Source organism: Camelus ferus, chromosome 5 (assembly GCF_009834535.1).
Source record: "Camelus ferus isolate YT-003-E chromosome 5, BCGSAC_Cfer_1.0, whole genome shotgun sequence".
Classification (NCBI taxonomy): domain Eukaryota; kingdom Metazoa; phylum Chordata; class Mammalia; order Artiodactyla; family Camelidae; genus Camelus; species Camelus ferus.
Genome location: NC_045700.1, coordinates 47482676 through 47496508, shown reverse-complemented (window position 1 = coordinate 47496508; position 13833 = coordinate 47482676). Strand labels below are relative to the sequence as shown.

Genomic DNA, 13833 nt, shown 5'->3' with positions numbered 1-13833 from the left:
AGTAAGTCGAAAAATCAGAGTCTCACCCGCATTTTACGTCCAGAAAGCCCACTCCAAGCTGAGGCATCCTAGGACTGGGACTGACAAAGCTTCACAAACAGAAGCTAATGCCAGGAATGTTGCGTTTGAAATGCTTCCCCCACAGCTTATGGCTGAAGTGCTTCAAAGGAAGGAGAGAGATACAAAGCCCACTCCCATCCCGTTTTCCTCCTGAGGAGGTGCAGTAGTAAGATCATTCCCTTTTGGTGATTTGTAATTTGAGGTGAAGACAGGTAGGTCCTTCATGTTATTGCATTCTCCATCCCACCCTCACCAACCTGCACCTAGATCCTTACCCCACTGTGCCTGACAGATGGCAGTTCCCAGCCTCGCATCTCCCCAGGCAGTCCTGATCATCCTGATATGTGACTGTTATCTGGTGCCAGTTTGCCTTATCACCCTCAAATTCTTCAAACCCTTTCCCTAAGCACTAGCCAACTTCATTTCACATAAATTTTGTTCAGTTATTTCATTATAATCAGATACTACAGCACTTAATAATTCTATAATTTCTGAAGTTTTAACAGAAAAATAATAAAGAAGTACTTGAGCCTAATGGGAGCTATTTTATTTTCTTTTTAGAAAGGGCAAAAAAAGACATAGGGCACTTAAATGTTTTCATTTTTCTTCAGTAAGCTAGCATGCAAGTGTGGTTGCTCAGCACTCACTTATATCACCCCTCATAATTAGCAGGAAAGAGGACTGGGGAAAGGCAGCCAAGTACCATACAGTTGTCCCTCAGTATCTGAGGGGGAATGGTTCCAGAATGCCCTTCAGATACCAAAATTCATGGATGCTCAAGTCCCCTATATAAAATGGTATAGTATTTGCATGTAACCTATGTACATCCTCCCATATACTTTGGGGGGTTTTTTTGGTGGGGGTAGGTAATTAGGTTTATTTATTTTACTTACTTTATTTTTCAGTGGAGGTACTGGGAATTGAACCTAGGACTTCATGCATGCTAAGCACACACTACCACTGAGCTATGTATTACCCCCCTCACCATATACTTTAAATCATCTCTACATTACCTATAATACCTAATACAATGTAAATGATATGTAAATAGTTGCCGGTATGTGGCAAATTCAAGTTTTGCTTTTTGGAACTTTGTGGAATTTTTTTCCCAAATATTTTCAATCCACTGTTGGTTGAATCCACAGATGCAGCCTGCGATACAGAGGACTAACGATACCTGCCTTCAGGCACTGAACTTTAGAGGGCCGGCCTGTGTGTTCTGTTTAAAATGTTGTTCTAGTCATTAGAGGTTTACTTCCCGAAGCACTAAATTTTTTGGCTTCCATCTTTTCTCTGTCTTAAAATTTTATTGTAGAACTCATAAAATATTTTTTTTCTTCCATAGGGATTTATTTCCTTCGGCATCTTTGGACTGGACAAACATTTAATCATCCTACCTTTCAAAAGAAGGTAAATTTAGTTTTAAAATCTATAACTGTATAGATGATGACAAAGCCATTCTATTAAGATACTGATATTTTTAAACCTTTCATAACTTCTAGGAGACCACAGAAAGGTTAAACTAAACACCACAGAAAGGTTATATGTTGATTCACATATTTGTTGTAAATAACTGCAGAGGAAATACGGGAAGAACTGTCATTAATCCAACATTGTAATTTGCATTTTAAGAAGAGTTCATGGAAGCTGACTTCTATCTATGCCATTAACTACATAAAGTAAAATGAAACTTGAAAATGTATTTAGAAATGGAAGTAGTAGGTGATGTGCCCCCAAAGGTCTATGTTTGTCTTTCTCCTTTGATAACAGGATTTCTCTATCAAGCCGACAATTTATAGAAAAATCAAGTTTTCTTCTTTCTTAAATTTCAGTTTTTTCAATTAACTTCGTGAAGAGTTTCTTCGAATTCAGATCAGGATTTTTTTTTTTTTTTTTTTTATGAAAAATAATGAAGTGGGAACACTCCAGCTTCGGGATGGGAGTAAGTGGTTGGGGGTGGAGGGGCGAATCCTTCTACTTCCTCATTTGTTTTCAAAGTCAAAATTAGTAGAAACCAGAAGTGCTGATGAAACTTATCCTACCAGCTACATAAAAAGTGCCCAGTAAATGGTCCCTGTTCTTTCTTATCCCTTTTTTCATCATCACAATTAAAACGTAGTTGAAGAAAATCATAATAGGAAAGTCATTGAACTTGATTATCAGCTTCATTATGTTGAATAGTTGAAAGAGTCAACAGCTCCATTGTCTGGGCTGGCAAAACACAATTGTTCTATACTCCAGATCCTAGTATTTGTCTCTCTGGTACTGAAATTGGAAAATGATTAAACAGAATACTTGCTCTCTGTATGTTATTTCTGCATTTTAAAATAGTAGAATGTAGAATAAGGAACTTCATTTTTTGGTAGAAACTGAAATGGGTCAAACGTATCTGGAGGGTTTATAACCTGCTCTGAACAGGAAACTGAGTGCAGGAGAAATATGTTTCTGCTTCAGCGACTAAGGATGTCTGGGTGTTATAGATGACAGCTGTGGTGAACGGCAGCCTTGGAAGAGCCATACAGACGGGGTGATAAACAAGAAGGGGTGCTCTCTCCGGGCTGTTTTTCTCCTTAAAAATCACCTCCTTAAATTTTGGTTTTTAGACTTGAATTCTTATGGAACAATAAAGAAACAGCAGAAAACAAGGATTCTCCTGTTCCCGAGGAAATAAAAATGACCTGTCAACAATTTATCCATTATCACCGTGACCTCTGCATCCAAAACATTGTCAAGGAAAGAAGGTAAGTACAGGTTCAGATAATTACATTTTAGATAATCTTAGTTTGTAATATGCTAAGTAATGTGCTTGTGACTAACTTCATGATTGTTAATCAGTAACACATATACATGTAAAAGTTAAAACAGCTCTCGTCAATTTAAGAAACAGCATATATGAGTCATATCATTTTGATTTTTACATTTTTTAATGGCATATAATTTTCAGTTTCCATATAAAATATGAAAACTTAAGAATGAAACAAAATGTAGTAGAATATTAACATTCACTTCACGTTGGCCATTAGTATCTTTCACAAAACTCTGAGATACACTATATTTAGAGGTGATTTTATATTCTCCATCTCCTAGTGGTATCTTATTTCATATCACTAATGATATTGTCAAGAAAATGAAATGTAATTTCTGTCTCTTATTTCTGCTGCTTATTTTTCACCTCAAGTCCTAATCTTCATCATATATATTTTTCTAATCTTCACAGTATGGAGTATATAGCAGGAAATGAATAAACAAATGTCACAGTGCCAATATTTTTGGTTGTCATAAAAGAGAGAAAACAAAACATAAAGAAACAAATACTTTTATGTCTACAACTGAAAAATTGAAAATTTATGAAAATTACCATTCAGGATAATTTATTTGTATATATTATGCCATTATATTTCTTTATAGCCAGAAGGTAGCCTGGAAAGGGGACTCCCTGAGTGGGGCCTAATACTAGAACTTAACTCCTGGATCTGCCACTTTCAGCTGTGTGAAAATGGGCAAGCTCAATTCTCCAAACCTTAGTTTTCCTCTTCTTTAAAACAGCTAGCTCTCAAAGTTGTTTGCATTAGATAACAAAATCTATATGATGGGCCTAGCCCAGTTTTTAGAAATGGTAAACTATGAAGAAAAATTAGTTTCCCACCCTTAAAGAGCCAAAGACAATAATTTCAAAGTATGATCTAGGGATAGTTTCTACAATTTGAAACTGCTTTTTAAGATTAAAAAAGGGAACTCCATGTTAGCTCTGCCAGGCCCACTGTGTGCTGACTGTCAGGAAGCACAGCTCTTGCCATCTGCAACATGCCTAGCTGCCTCCATCCCAGACGGCAAACGGGCACGGGCTGGCAGTGGTACTGCTCTGCATCCTGCCAGTGACACATCCTCTGCCATCCTGCACAGCTCTGTCATCAGGAAGCAAATATTAATCAGTTCATGTGTGGATTAGGAGGTGTTGGGTTATATATTTAAAATCAACAAGCAGGAAGAAGGCTCAGACTCAGGGTGTAACATGTAGGCTTTGTTCAAAGTGATGTTTGTAGTTGCCAAGCATAAATTAAGATATCTTATTAATAAGTAAAATACTGATGTTACAATATTGTGATTTTATGTATTTGAGAAATTTTTCATGTATATTAACCTCTTTTCTAATTTCTGTATGAAATGCTAATGTACATTCATTTGTGGTTAAATGTGTTAAAATTTTGTCACCTATTTCTCATTTCATTTTGATTTTCATCTACTGTTTCCTGTTGTCAAGCACTTTAGGTTTTACAACTTGACTAATGCTTGTGGACAGATTCCTGTTGTCTATTGCATATTTGTATAAAAATGAACAGAATTCACTTAATTGGTTTTTTTTACATTTCTCTTTCCCTCATACCTGAGGCACCCCATATTTGCATTAGGAAGGCAAATTTTAAATAATTAAGAAGTAGATTCATAATCAAAACTTTGAAAAACCTAAGGAATCTTATGGAAATGCCTCCAAAAATTAAAAACAGAACTACCATATGATCCAGCAATTCCACTCCCAGATATTTATCCAAAGAAAATTAAAACACTGATGAAAAGATATATGTACCCCTTTGTTCACTGAAGCATTATTTACAATAGCCAAGGTATAGAAGAAACCTAAGCGTCCATCAATAGATGAATGGACAAAGATGATGTGGTATATAGATATAGATATAGATATAGATCACTCAGCCATAAAAAAGAATGAAATTGTGCCATTTGCAACAACGTGGATCAACCCAGAGTATATTATGTTTAGTGAAATAAGTCAGACAGAGAAAAACAAATATTGTATGATTTCACTTATTTTTGGAGTCTAAAGAAACAAAACAAATGAACAAACATAGCAAAACAGAAACAGACTCAGATACAGAGACTAAACAGGTGGTTGCCAGAAGGGAGGGGGGTGGGGGAAGAAAAGAAATAAATAGGTGAGGGAGATTAAGAGGTACAAACTTACCTATACAAAATAAATGAATCACAAGGATGAAATGTACAGTGTGGGGAATACAGTCAACACTATGAAGGAAAAACTCTTAGATTTGCAGCAAGATAAATCTCACTTATTCTTTCCCTGCTTCCTAATTCAGCAAATTCCTAACATGTAAACGTATCAGTATGATTTTCTTGCTCAGGGCAAGAAGAAAGGCTATTTGTGGGCATTGTGATAAGCAGAAAATATAAAATTTGATTTAAGTAATTTAGTAAAAATTGTCACTTCTTAAGAGCTTGCAAAAATATGATTTAACATTCCTGAAACAATTAAATTATTTATTATAACTAAGAGTGCAACTTATATAATAGTCAGCTGTCTACAGAATGGATCTGATCATAAAAGGCCACCTACTATAAAAAGAACATTTCTTTGTTGATGCATTTACATTATCTAAGTCATTGTTTTGTTTCAGTATTTCTGTTTTCACAAGCATTCTTGGCATATTTTATTTTTCTCTGGTGGGTCTTTCTAGGGTCAGATGAGTTAACAAACCCTTTATATTCAGAATAATTTCATTCCTGCCACCTTGTAATTATCACGCTGTCTTTCCCTGTCTCCTTCTGTATTTCCTTGCTTGTCCTCCATCATGCAGTGCTGATACCAGATTTACAGAACATATGGGTGAATCATTCCTTTGACATGCAGGTGTGGTGCAAGGACTTCTGCTGGGACCTTCTGTGGCTGTGACCTGGTGAACTGGCTAATTGAAGTCGGCCTTGCCTCTGACCGTGGTGAAGCTGTGATATATGGAGACAGACTGGTGCAAGGGGGAGTCATCCAACATATCACCAATGAATATGAATTTCGGGATGAGTACCTGTTTTACAGGTTTCTTCACAAGAGTCCTGAACAGAGTCCTCCTGCTATTAATGCACACATTCCCCAACAGGAAAGATACAAAGAAACTGAGCATTCATCCCCATCTCCTAAGACTTAAATTATGAAACAGACAACCCCACATGGAGTCCTATTCTAGCCCCAGATCTGTTACTTATTAGCTGCGAGACCATGGGCAAACCCAACCTTTCTGAGTCTCAGCTGCCTCTTCTGTAAAATTTGACAAGACACGTTCCCACCCCATGCTAACATTCTGTGAGTTCATGTGTATGTAAAATACACAGAAAACTGACTTAGGAAAAAGAGAACCAAATCAAATTTTAAAGTTCTGATAATGAATATAATAATTACTATAAACTAATTATGCCAACATTTTTAAACATTCTTCCTGCAGCTATTTGCTATAATTTCAAAATCAACATCCAATTTATTATTCTTTTAAATTGCCAAATCTGGCAGGGATGCTGCTGGCAGGAAATGGACCTTAAATTATGACAACTTTGTACTTATTGATAATGTCTCCTAAAAAAGAATTTTAATGATTCTAATAAGAGGCCTTCCTATTCTATTTTTCCCATTTCCTTGACAAATAGTACTCATTAAAAACTACAAGCACTATTTTTTTAAGGTTTATATTCTCTTGCTTTTCTATCCAAAGTACTAATCTGTACCATTCGGAGGGGAATAAGACCCTCCATAAATATTATTCTCTCTAAAACTCATCAACAGAAGTATAGTTTAATCTTTAACTTTTGTACTAAAAGTAGTAAGTTGAGCAGATCCATTTAAATTTCTGAACAGAATTATTGCCATGTGATGTAGCATTTCTGGTGTTTGCACAAAGCATCCCAGTGCAGAAGTATAGCCCTGTTACCTTATTCCCTGCAGTTAAAAAGATGAAAAAAACTATATAATTCAAGCCAAGATTTAAAAATTCTATGCCTAACATCCTACTTTTACATTTACAATTTAGTTTTTTTCAGCATCTATGTATAAAAATCTATAAATTTGAAAATTACTAAATGTTGCCCTCAGATAAGCTTTATCTTCAGTAAATTAAAGAGACGTCTATTCATATGACCTTTGAACCTCTACTTAATTATTAGGTGTCAGTGTTGGTTTAACTTATTTAAAACTGTTTCAAATATTTATTTGTCTCATACTTTTAGCGTCATGTGTAAAAGCCATTTAGAAAATCATTTATAGAATTAAATCATTGCCCTTTCAATACAACAAATATGTAATTAAAAAAAATGACCCTGCATGGAAGCCTAGTGTATATAACAAGTAAATTATACGTTAGTGTGTAGTATTAACCAATACCAATTTTAAGTTATAATTAGAGAATGGGGGTGTTTTTCAGCAGAACTGTCTTGCTGCATAACTTTTTTTAAAAACAGTATCACCACATTATAGTTCTCAGAATGCTCAGGAGTAAAGCCTCATTGCTGTACCAGGAGACCTTTATAGTTACGGCAATAAAGAAGTTAATTCATATGCATGCAGGCAACTCAAACTCAAGTGGGGAACTTGTTTTGCTTGTGAACAAGTCATACTACACATGTTCTGTTATTTGCATGAAGGGAATTGGCAGCATCTTTTTCCATGGGAGACACTAAAAGAAAACCCTCACTCAGAATGATCTGCAGTTTCAGGTAATGAAGGCTTTTAAGAGATGTTTTTAGAATTAAGGATGTACTAATTTTATTAAATGAAAATATTTGTAACTTTTACTCACTGACAAAGCAAGTTTCACAATAAAATACCTATTTTAACTTGTATTGCCAACGTCTTTTCTTTGAATAATCCGAATAACGCAGAAGCCATCAGAGAGGTCTCTTCCATAGGTTTTCAATGTTTTCTTAAGTGAGTCACCTGGGATTGTTGGTGACCCTACGGTTACCTGTGCACAGGGCCTTGCCCAATTATGCACTTAGTAAACACTTTTTATGAATAAGCCAATATGACATTAGAGTCCTTATCACATATTTCACAATTTTTAATATTCAGGATCACAGAGAAAATTATCTGATACAATTGTGATTTAAAATCTACCCCTTTTATACTAATCTTCAGCATGGTCAACTGTTCTTTTCTTTGTTCTCAGTGAGTAATTCCAAGACTGGCTTATGTTTAAACTTCAGTATTTTTAGAATAAGATAAAGTGTGCTTGGCATTTTAAGAATAATTAATGATCAGTAAGTTTCTAAAAGCAAAAAATAATGTAAACTATTATTTTACATGTTTACTATGCAGCAGAATACAGCTCTTAGTTTTTTCCTCATCTTACCTCATATCATGTAAGATATTAAATTATTTTAGACCACTGAACATGTGGTCAAGTGATCAGTGATGACTGGAAACACAGTTCAGAATCAGAAATGTTACCACATTTTTCAGGAGAAGATGGGATGATAAATTTCTACAATTGTTATGCTAAAAGCCTGAAGTAGTTAATTTAAGAAACATTTACTCTGTAGAACCTATTTTTGGGGCAAATTTTACAAATAGAAATTAGATTTCCAAAATTCTAGGCTGCATAATTATTTCTAGGGCAAATTTTTATTAAAAATTAATATATAAATTCATGCTTTCATCAAAGATCAAACTAGCTTTGTCTAAAATATATACAATTTATTAGGTTATCTCCTTGGTTTATTATGTAGTGGTAAATAATAAACCACATCATTTATAGGTTGACCAAAAAAACTCCTTAATTTCAGCTACTCTATTTTTTACCCTTAACACATGAAATTTAAGAAAACCTTAAGTTTTCTAAAATATACCACAAGGCATTAAGTACTAAAGCCCAAATACCATACTGGATTTATAGAGTAAAATCTCCCAAACAATTTTACAAATTAATTATCTGTTATGTAAATAAAATAACCCTTGTCTTTATCCAGGGAGTTCTTATTCCCATTTTGAATGTGGAAAAAGGCAACAGGTTGACCTCAGACTTATAAAAGGCTACCAAGTTGTACAGGTAGATTGTCTAGCTAATTTTCTCATCTTTACAGGCAGAGAAGAAGACTGTATAAATTCTTTCCATCAGTACTTGAATGTTAATTTAACAAATGTTTATTGAGCATCTAGCTTGTGCCAGACATAACGTTGAACACTGAGCACACAACAGTGGGAAAAAATATGGTTCCTATTCTCATAAAGCTTCTATTCTGCTATGATGTTAAACATTTAATTACACTTGTGATCAGGATCACATGTGGCTCTGAGAGTATGTAACAAGAGATCTGATCTTGTGGTGTGGGGAAAACTTCCCTGAGGGTCATGTTTCAGCAAAACTCTAAAGGATAGAAAGAACTACTTATATAAAGAGCACATAAAATGAGTGGTGCCAGCAGAAGGTACAGCCATAATGAAGGAACTGGGTACATTCAAGGAATTGAAAGAGCAGAATCGAAACTTTAAAAAAACAATGACGAAAGCATAATGAGATATAGATGGAGGCAGGTCGGCAGGATCTTGCTGATAGTTGTTAAGGACTGGGACTTATCTCAATGACTCTTTAAAAGAGTTTTAGATTCTAAAAGAAAATGAACAACTTGATTTTTAAAAATGAGCAAAAGATCTGAACAGATATCTCACCATAGAAGATATACAGATGGCAAATAAGCATATTAAAAGATGTTTTGCATCACATGTCATTAGGGAAATGCAAATTGAAACAATAAGATACTACTACATACCTATTAGAATGGCCAAAATCCAGAACACTGACAACACCAAATGCAGACGAGGATGTGGAGCAACAGGAACTCTCATTCATTGCTGGCAGGAATGTAAAATGGTACAGTAGTCACTTTAAAAGACAGTCTGGCAGTTTTTTATAAAACTAAACATACTCTTGCCATACCATCCAACACTCATGCTTCTGGGTATTTTCCAAATGAGTTGAAAACTTTCGTCTACACAAAAACCTGCACACACATGTTCACAGCAGTTTTATTCATAAATTGCCAAAACATGGAAAAAAACAAGATGTCCTTCAGTAGTGGATATCAGCAACCAGGTTATCCAGACAATGGAACATTATTCAGCACTAAAAAGAAATGAGCTATCAAGCCATGAAAAGACATAGAGGAAACTTAAATGCATATTACTAAATTAAACAGCCCATCTGAAAAGGATATGTACTGTATGATTCCATCTATATAATATTCTGGAAAAGGCAAAATTATGGAGACAATAAAAAGATGAGTGGTTGCCAGAGGTTAGTGGTAGAGAGGGATGAACAGGTGGAGCACAGAGGACATTAGAGCACTGAAACTGACCTGTATGATACTATAATTGTGGACACATTATTATACATTTGTCCAAACCCATAGAATGTACAATGAGTGAACCCTAATGTAAACTGTGAATTTGGGGTGATAATGATGTGTCAGTGTTGGTTCATCAATTGTAACAAATGAACTACTCTGGTGTGGGATGTTGATGGCAAGGGGAGTTGAGGGGAGGAGGGTAGAGGAAAAGGGGGTATATGTGAACTCTGTATTTTCTGCTCAATTTTGTTTAAACCTAAAACTGCTCAAAAAAATAAAGTTTATTTTTAAAAGAAGTTTTAGGAGAGAAATTCATGATCACATTAAAAAATTTAATAGATTATTCTGGCTGCAGTGACCCATGTGGATAAAGATAAAGGGAAAAAATAGGTGTAGAAGACCTTAACTACCGTGGTAGGTGAGAGCCTGGTACTAGTTTGGTCTAGCGTGGTGTCAAAGGAAACAGTGAAAACATGCAGGGCCTAAACAGAGAAATAAGACTCACGTTTGTGTGCCTAAACAAATCAATGAACTGCTTACCCTCAGCTCCCTCATATATTAAAAAAGAGAGAGAGGGGAGGTGTACGGGGATTGGCCAAGGGTCTTCATGATTTAGGAAGAACAAATCACTGAGGGATATATAAGGCAAATCAGAATTAACTGAGTCCTCGAGACAGGTATCTTTGGTAATGGCAGCCCTGCATTAGACAAGAGCAGTATCAGGCAGATTATGATTTTTATGAGAGAACTAAAAAAAAATTTCCTGAGCATTCTTTAAATATAATGATCCACTACTTTAGTAATATTCCTAATTGCAATGATAGTGACCAATAAATACAATAAAGTGATCCAATACCTAATATAGAAATTTCTAGAAACAATAAATATATAGTATTATTTTGAGTTGGATTTTTCTTGTTTGTATTTGTAGCTTAGAGTCTTATTTGGTAATCTCTATGTAACTTAAACAAAGTTTTATAAACTTTGGGAAGATATTATTACTCATTTACAATGTTCATAATACATTATACATTATAATACTCTTAATGTTCATAATACACTAATATTTGTATTTCATCACCACAATCTCATTCCTGTTCCTATTTTCACTGAATGAACAGAAGTAAAAGATGAGAGAGATCTGAGACACCAAAACAGTATCTCCTAAGATCTTGACTCCCTTATTCCATTTCCTAATCCCCTAGGAAAGCTCTTCTAAAAATATTAAGCTAAAAGCCTATTAAGTGGCACAGACCAAAAAATGCTAGATATTTAGAGCTAAAAGCTCACTGGTCAGCTAAGTCTTAACAGAGAGCACATCTGAGTTTAATAAAAGTACATCTTTAGAATTAAAACACTATAATAAGACAATGTATAAATCTAGAAAATTTTGCTAGAGCTGGTTAATACTTGCCTAAAGCACAAAAACTCATTAGCTGAGACAGTATTTTCCATTATTAAAGAAAAATATGCTTTCTTGTTGTAGCTGAGAAAATTATTTGAGGCCAATACATAATTATAATAAACATAAATGCATGTATTATTTTAATGTTTCATGTTTCACACAGAATTAAATATTTAATTATTGTGACTTTTACAAAGGTATTGTAGATAAAAATAATAATGATATAAGTTGATACCTCAAGTAACACTTGGCTATCCATGATATATGTGTCCAAATCTAATGTTATTTTCTTTCTCAGTATTTCATCAAGGCTATATGCAGTTTTAGAAGACAAGCTATCGCTTGAGTGCTAGTAAAGAACAATCAGATCTGCTCAAACTTATATTATTTACCAAGGTAATAGATTCTAACTTTGAGGAAGATTGCTAACCATTTATGTGATCACTAAGAACTAATATTTGACTTATAAATTCTAATTTCATCCTTTGTACACTGAGGGAAAAGATTAACAATTTTATCCACATCAAGATGCTTGTTTTGAAGGACTGATTCCATCTCTTTGAACAGTTCTTTCTCCAGTTTCCTCATGTTGTCCAACATTGCTTTAGCTTTTTCCTGAACAATTAAAAATAAAAGTGAATAAACACAGATATACACATGTGCATGTGCATGTGCACTCATGCACACACACAAGTCTAACCAAATTCCAAACCACTTTACAGAAATTTCTGTTCATCCAGTTTCTACTCCTGGTTCAGTTCCTTTCTCCTATTCTACAGATAATAAAGGAATGAAATTCTTTGGGGAAAAAAAATTACTGTTCTAGATTGAGTTAATGTATTAACCCCAAATTATTAGTTATTTTTAGTAGAAAAGACAATAATAATTATGTAGGATTAGCCTATAAGCAAGAAATAGAAAAGACAAATAACAGGTCAATTGAAAATCTGATATTGTGTATGGGGAAGGCTGCTGAAAACTGAGGCTGAGATATTTTTTATGACTTTAGATCTTCTACATTTAAAACTAGTATTACCTGATTAAACAAAGGAAACAGAACAGTGACATTTAAGGGAAAGAACAACTCAAAGACAAGACATTTTCTCTATGATTCCTCCCTGTCTCAACAATGAGGAAAAGAGATCATGATTCTTACAGAAAGGAGCAATTTTTAAGTTATTAATGAATTACCATGATCACTTAGAGGGTAGATACTGATAGAAAAAGTATGTAAGAAGAGAGTTACTAGAAAGGGGGCATAATTTTAAAAATTTGAACCATTACAGAGCGGAATCCCAGAAAACAAGGATTCTTAACCTTGACATGTACTTCAATATGAAATTGTATGCAATTTTTTTTTCTAAAGAAACACTGCATTTCACATTAGTGGAAAAAAATGTATTTTGTCTATAAGTGGTATTGGAATAATTTGTCATCTCTTTAGAAAACAAAGTTATATCCCTACTTCATAATATCCACAAAAATAAATTCCAGATAAATTAAAGAATTAAATTTTTTTATAAATATAGGAAGAAAATACAGAATTTATATTTATTTTGAGATGAAGCAGGCCTTTTGAAGCGTGAGATCAAGATGCTCTAAAGGAAAAGATTAACAAATGTAATTGATTACATTATAAACTTTTGTCTGACAAAAAAGTTAATAAACAGATTAAAAATTTGCAAAATAACAAAGACTTAATATTCACGTATTTTTGACTCTTTGAGACAAAAACAACAAAGAATCATCTGAAAAACAGTTTAAGGAAAATAATGAGCAAGTCATTTAAGAGGAAATACCAAAGGCCAATAAATACATGAGATTTTCAACCTCATTAGCTATCAAGAAATGTTAAATAAAACTACCAGTAGGATTGACGCTCCCTAAAACACAAAAGGAGTTACTTACAGAGCTAGGACTAGAACCCAACTCTGTTAAATTCCATTGTCTTTTCACTGCTTTATGTTGTCAATCAGCATTTAATGACTATTAAATAAAGCCTAAAATAGTAACTGCTTTTAAATTTTTATTTCAATATTACTTAGAAAATTGTCAATCGGCAATTAAATTTAGTTTAACAGGCATTTAGTAGTACGTCTGTAAAACCCACCTCCCAGCAGCACTACTGAAGGTGAAAGGGAGCTGACAACTCTTGAGAACTATCACAAGCAATCAGGGCAGTGCAGAGGCTGCTCAGGAAGGAGTGATAAAAGCCCTCCTGAGGAGACATTCTT

General features: G+C 34.1%; 2 protein-coding genes across 3 annotated transcripts in view; one reads left to right on the top strand and one right to left on the bottom strand.

Annotated features, from left to right (window-relative positions):
• GPR155 (G protein-coupled receptor 155) overlaps positions 1-7692 on the top strand; it is a 38551-nt gene extending 30859 nt beyond the window's left edge. Inside the window, exons 14-16 of one of the 2 annotated variants that reach the window (XM_006174768.3) lie at positions 1406-1470; positions 2664-2801; positions 5720-7692. In XM_006174768.3, coding sequence (XP_006174830.2) covers positions 1406-1470; positions 2664-2801; positions 5720-6011 — 495 coding nt within the window. In that variant the 3' untranslated portion in view covers positions 6012-7692. Of the gene's footprint in view, positions 1-1405; positions 1471-2663; positions 2802-5666 lie in introns of both variants that reach the window. The other variant, XM_032479716.1, reaches the window with a different exon arrangement.
• A 2166-nt stretch (positions 7693-9858) lies between these two features.
• Positions 9859-13833, bottom strand: part of SCRN3 (secernin 3) — a 29669-nt gene continuing 25694 nt past the window's right edge. Inside the window, exon 8 of the mRNA XM_006174764.3 lies at positions 9859-12214. Coding sequence (XP_006174826.1) covers positions 12044-12214 — 171 coding nt within the window. The 3' untranslated portion in view covers positions 9859-12043. The remainder of the gene's footprint in view (positions 12215-13833) is intronic.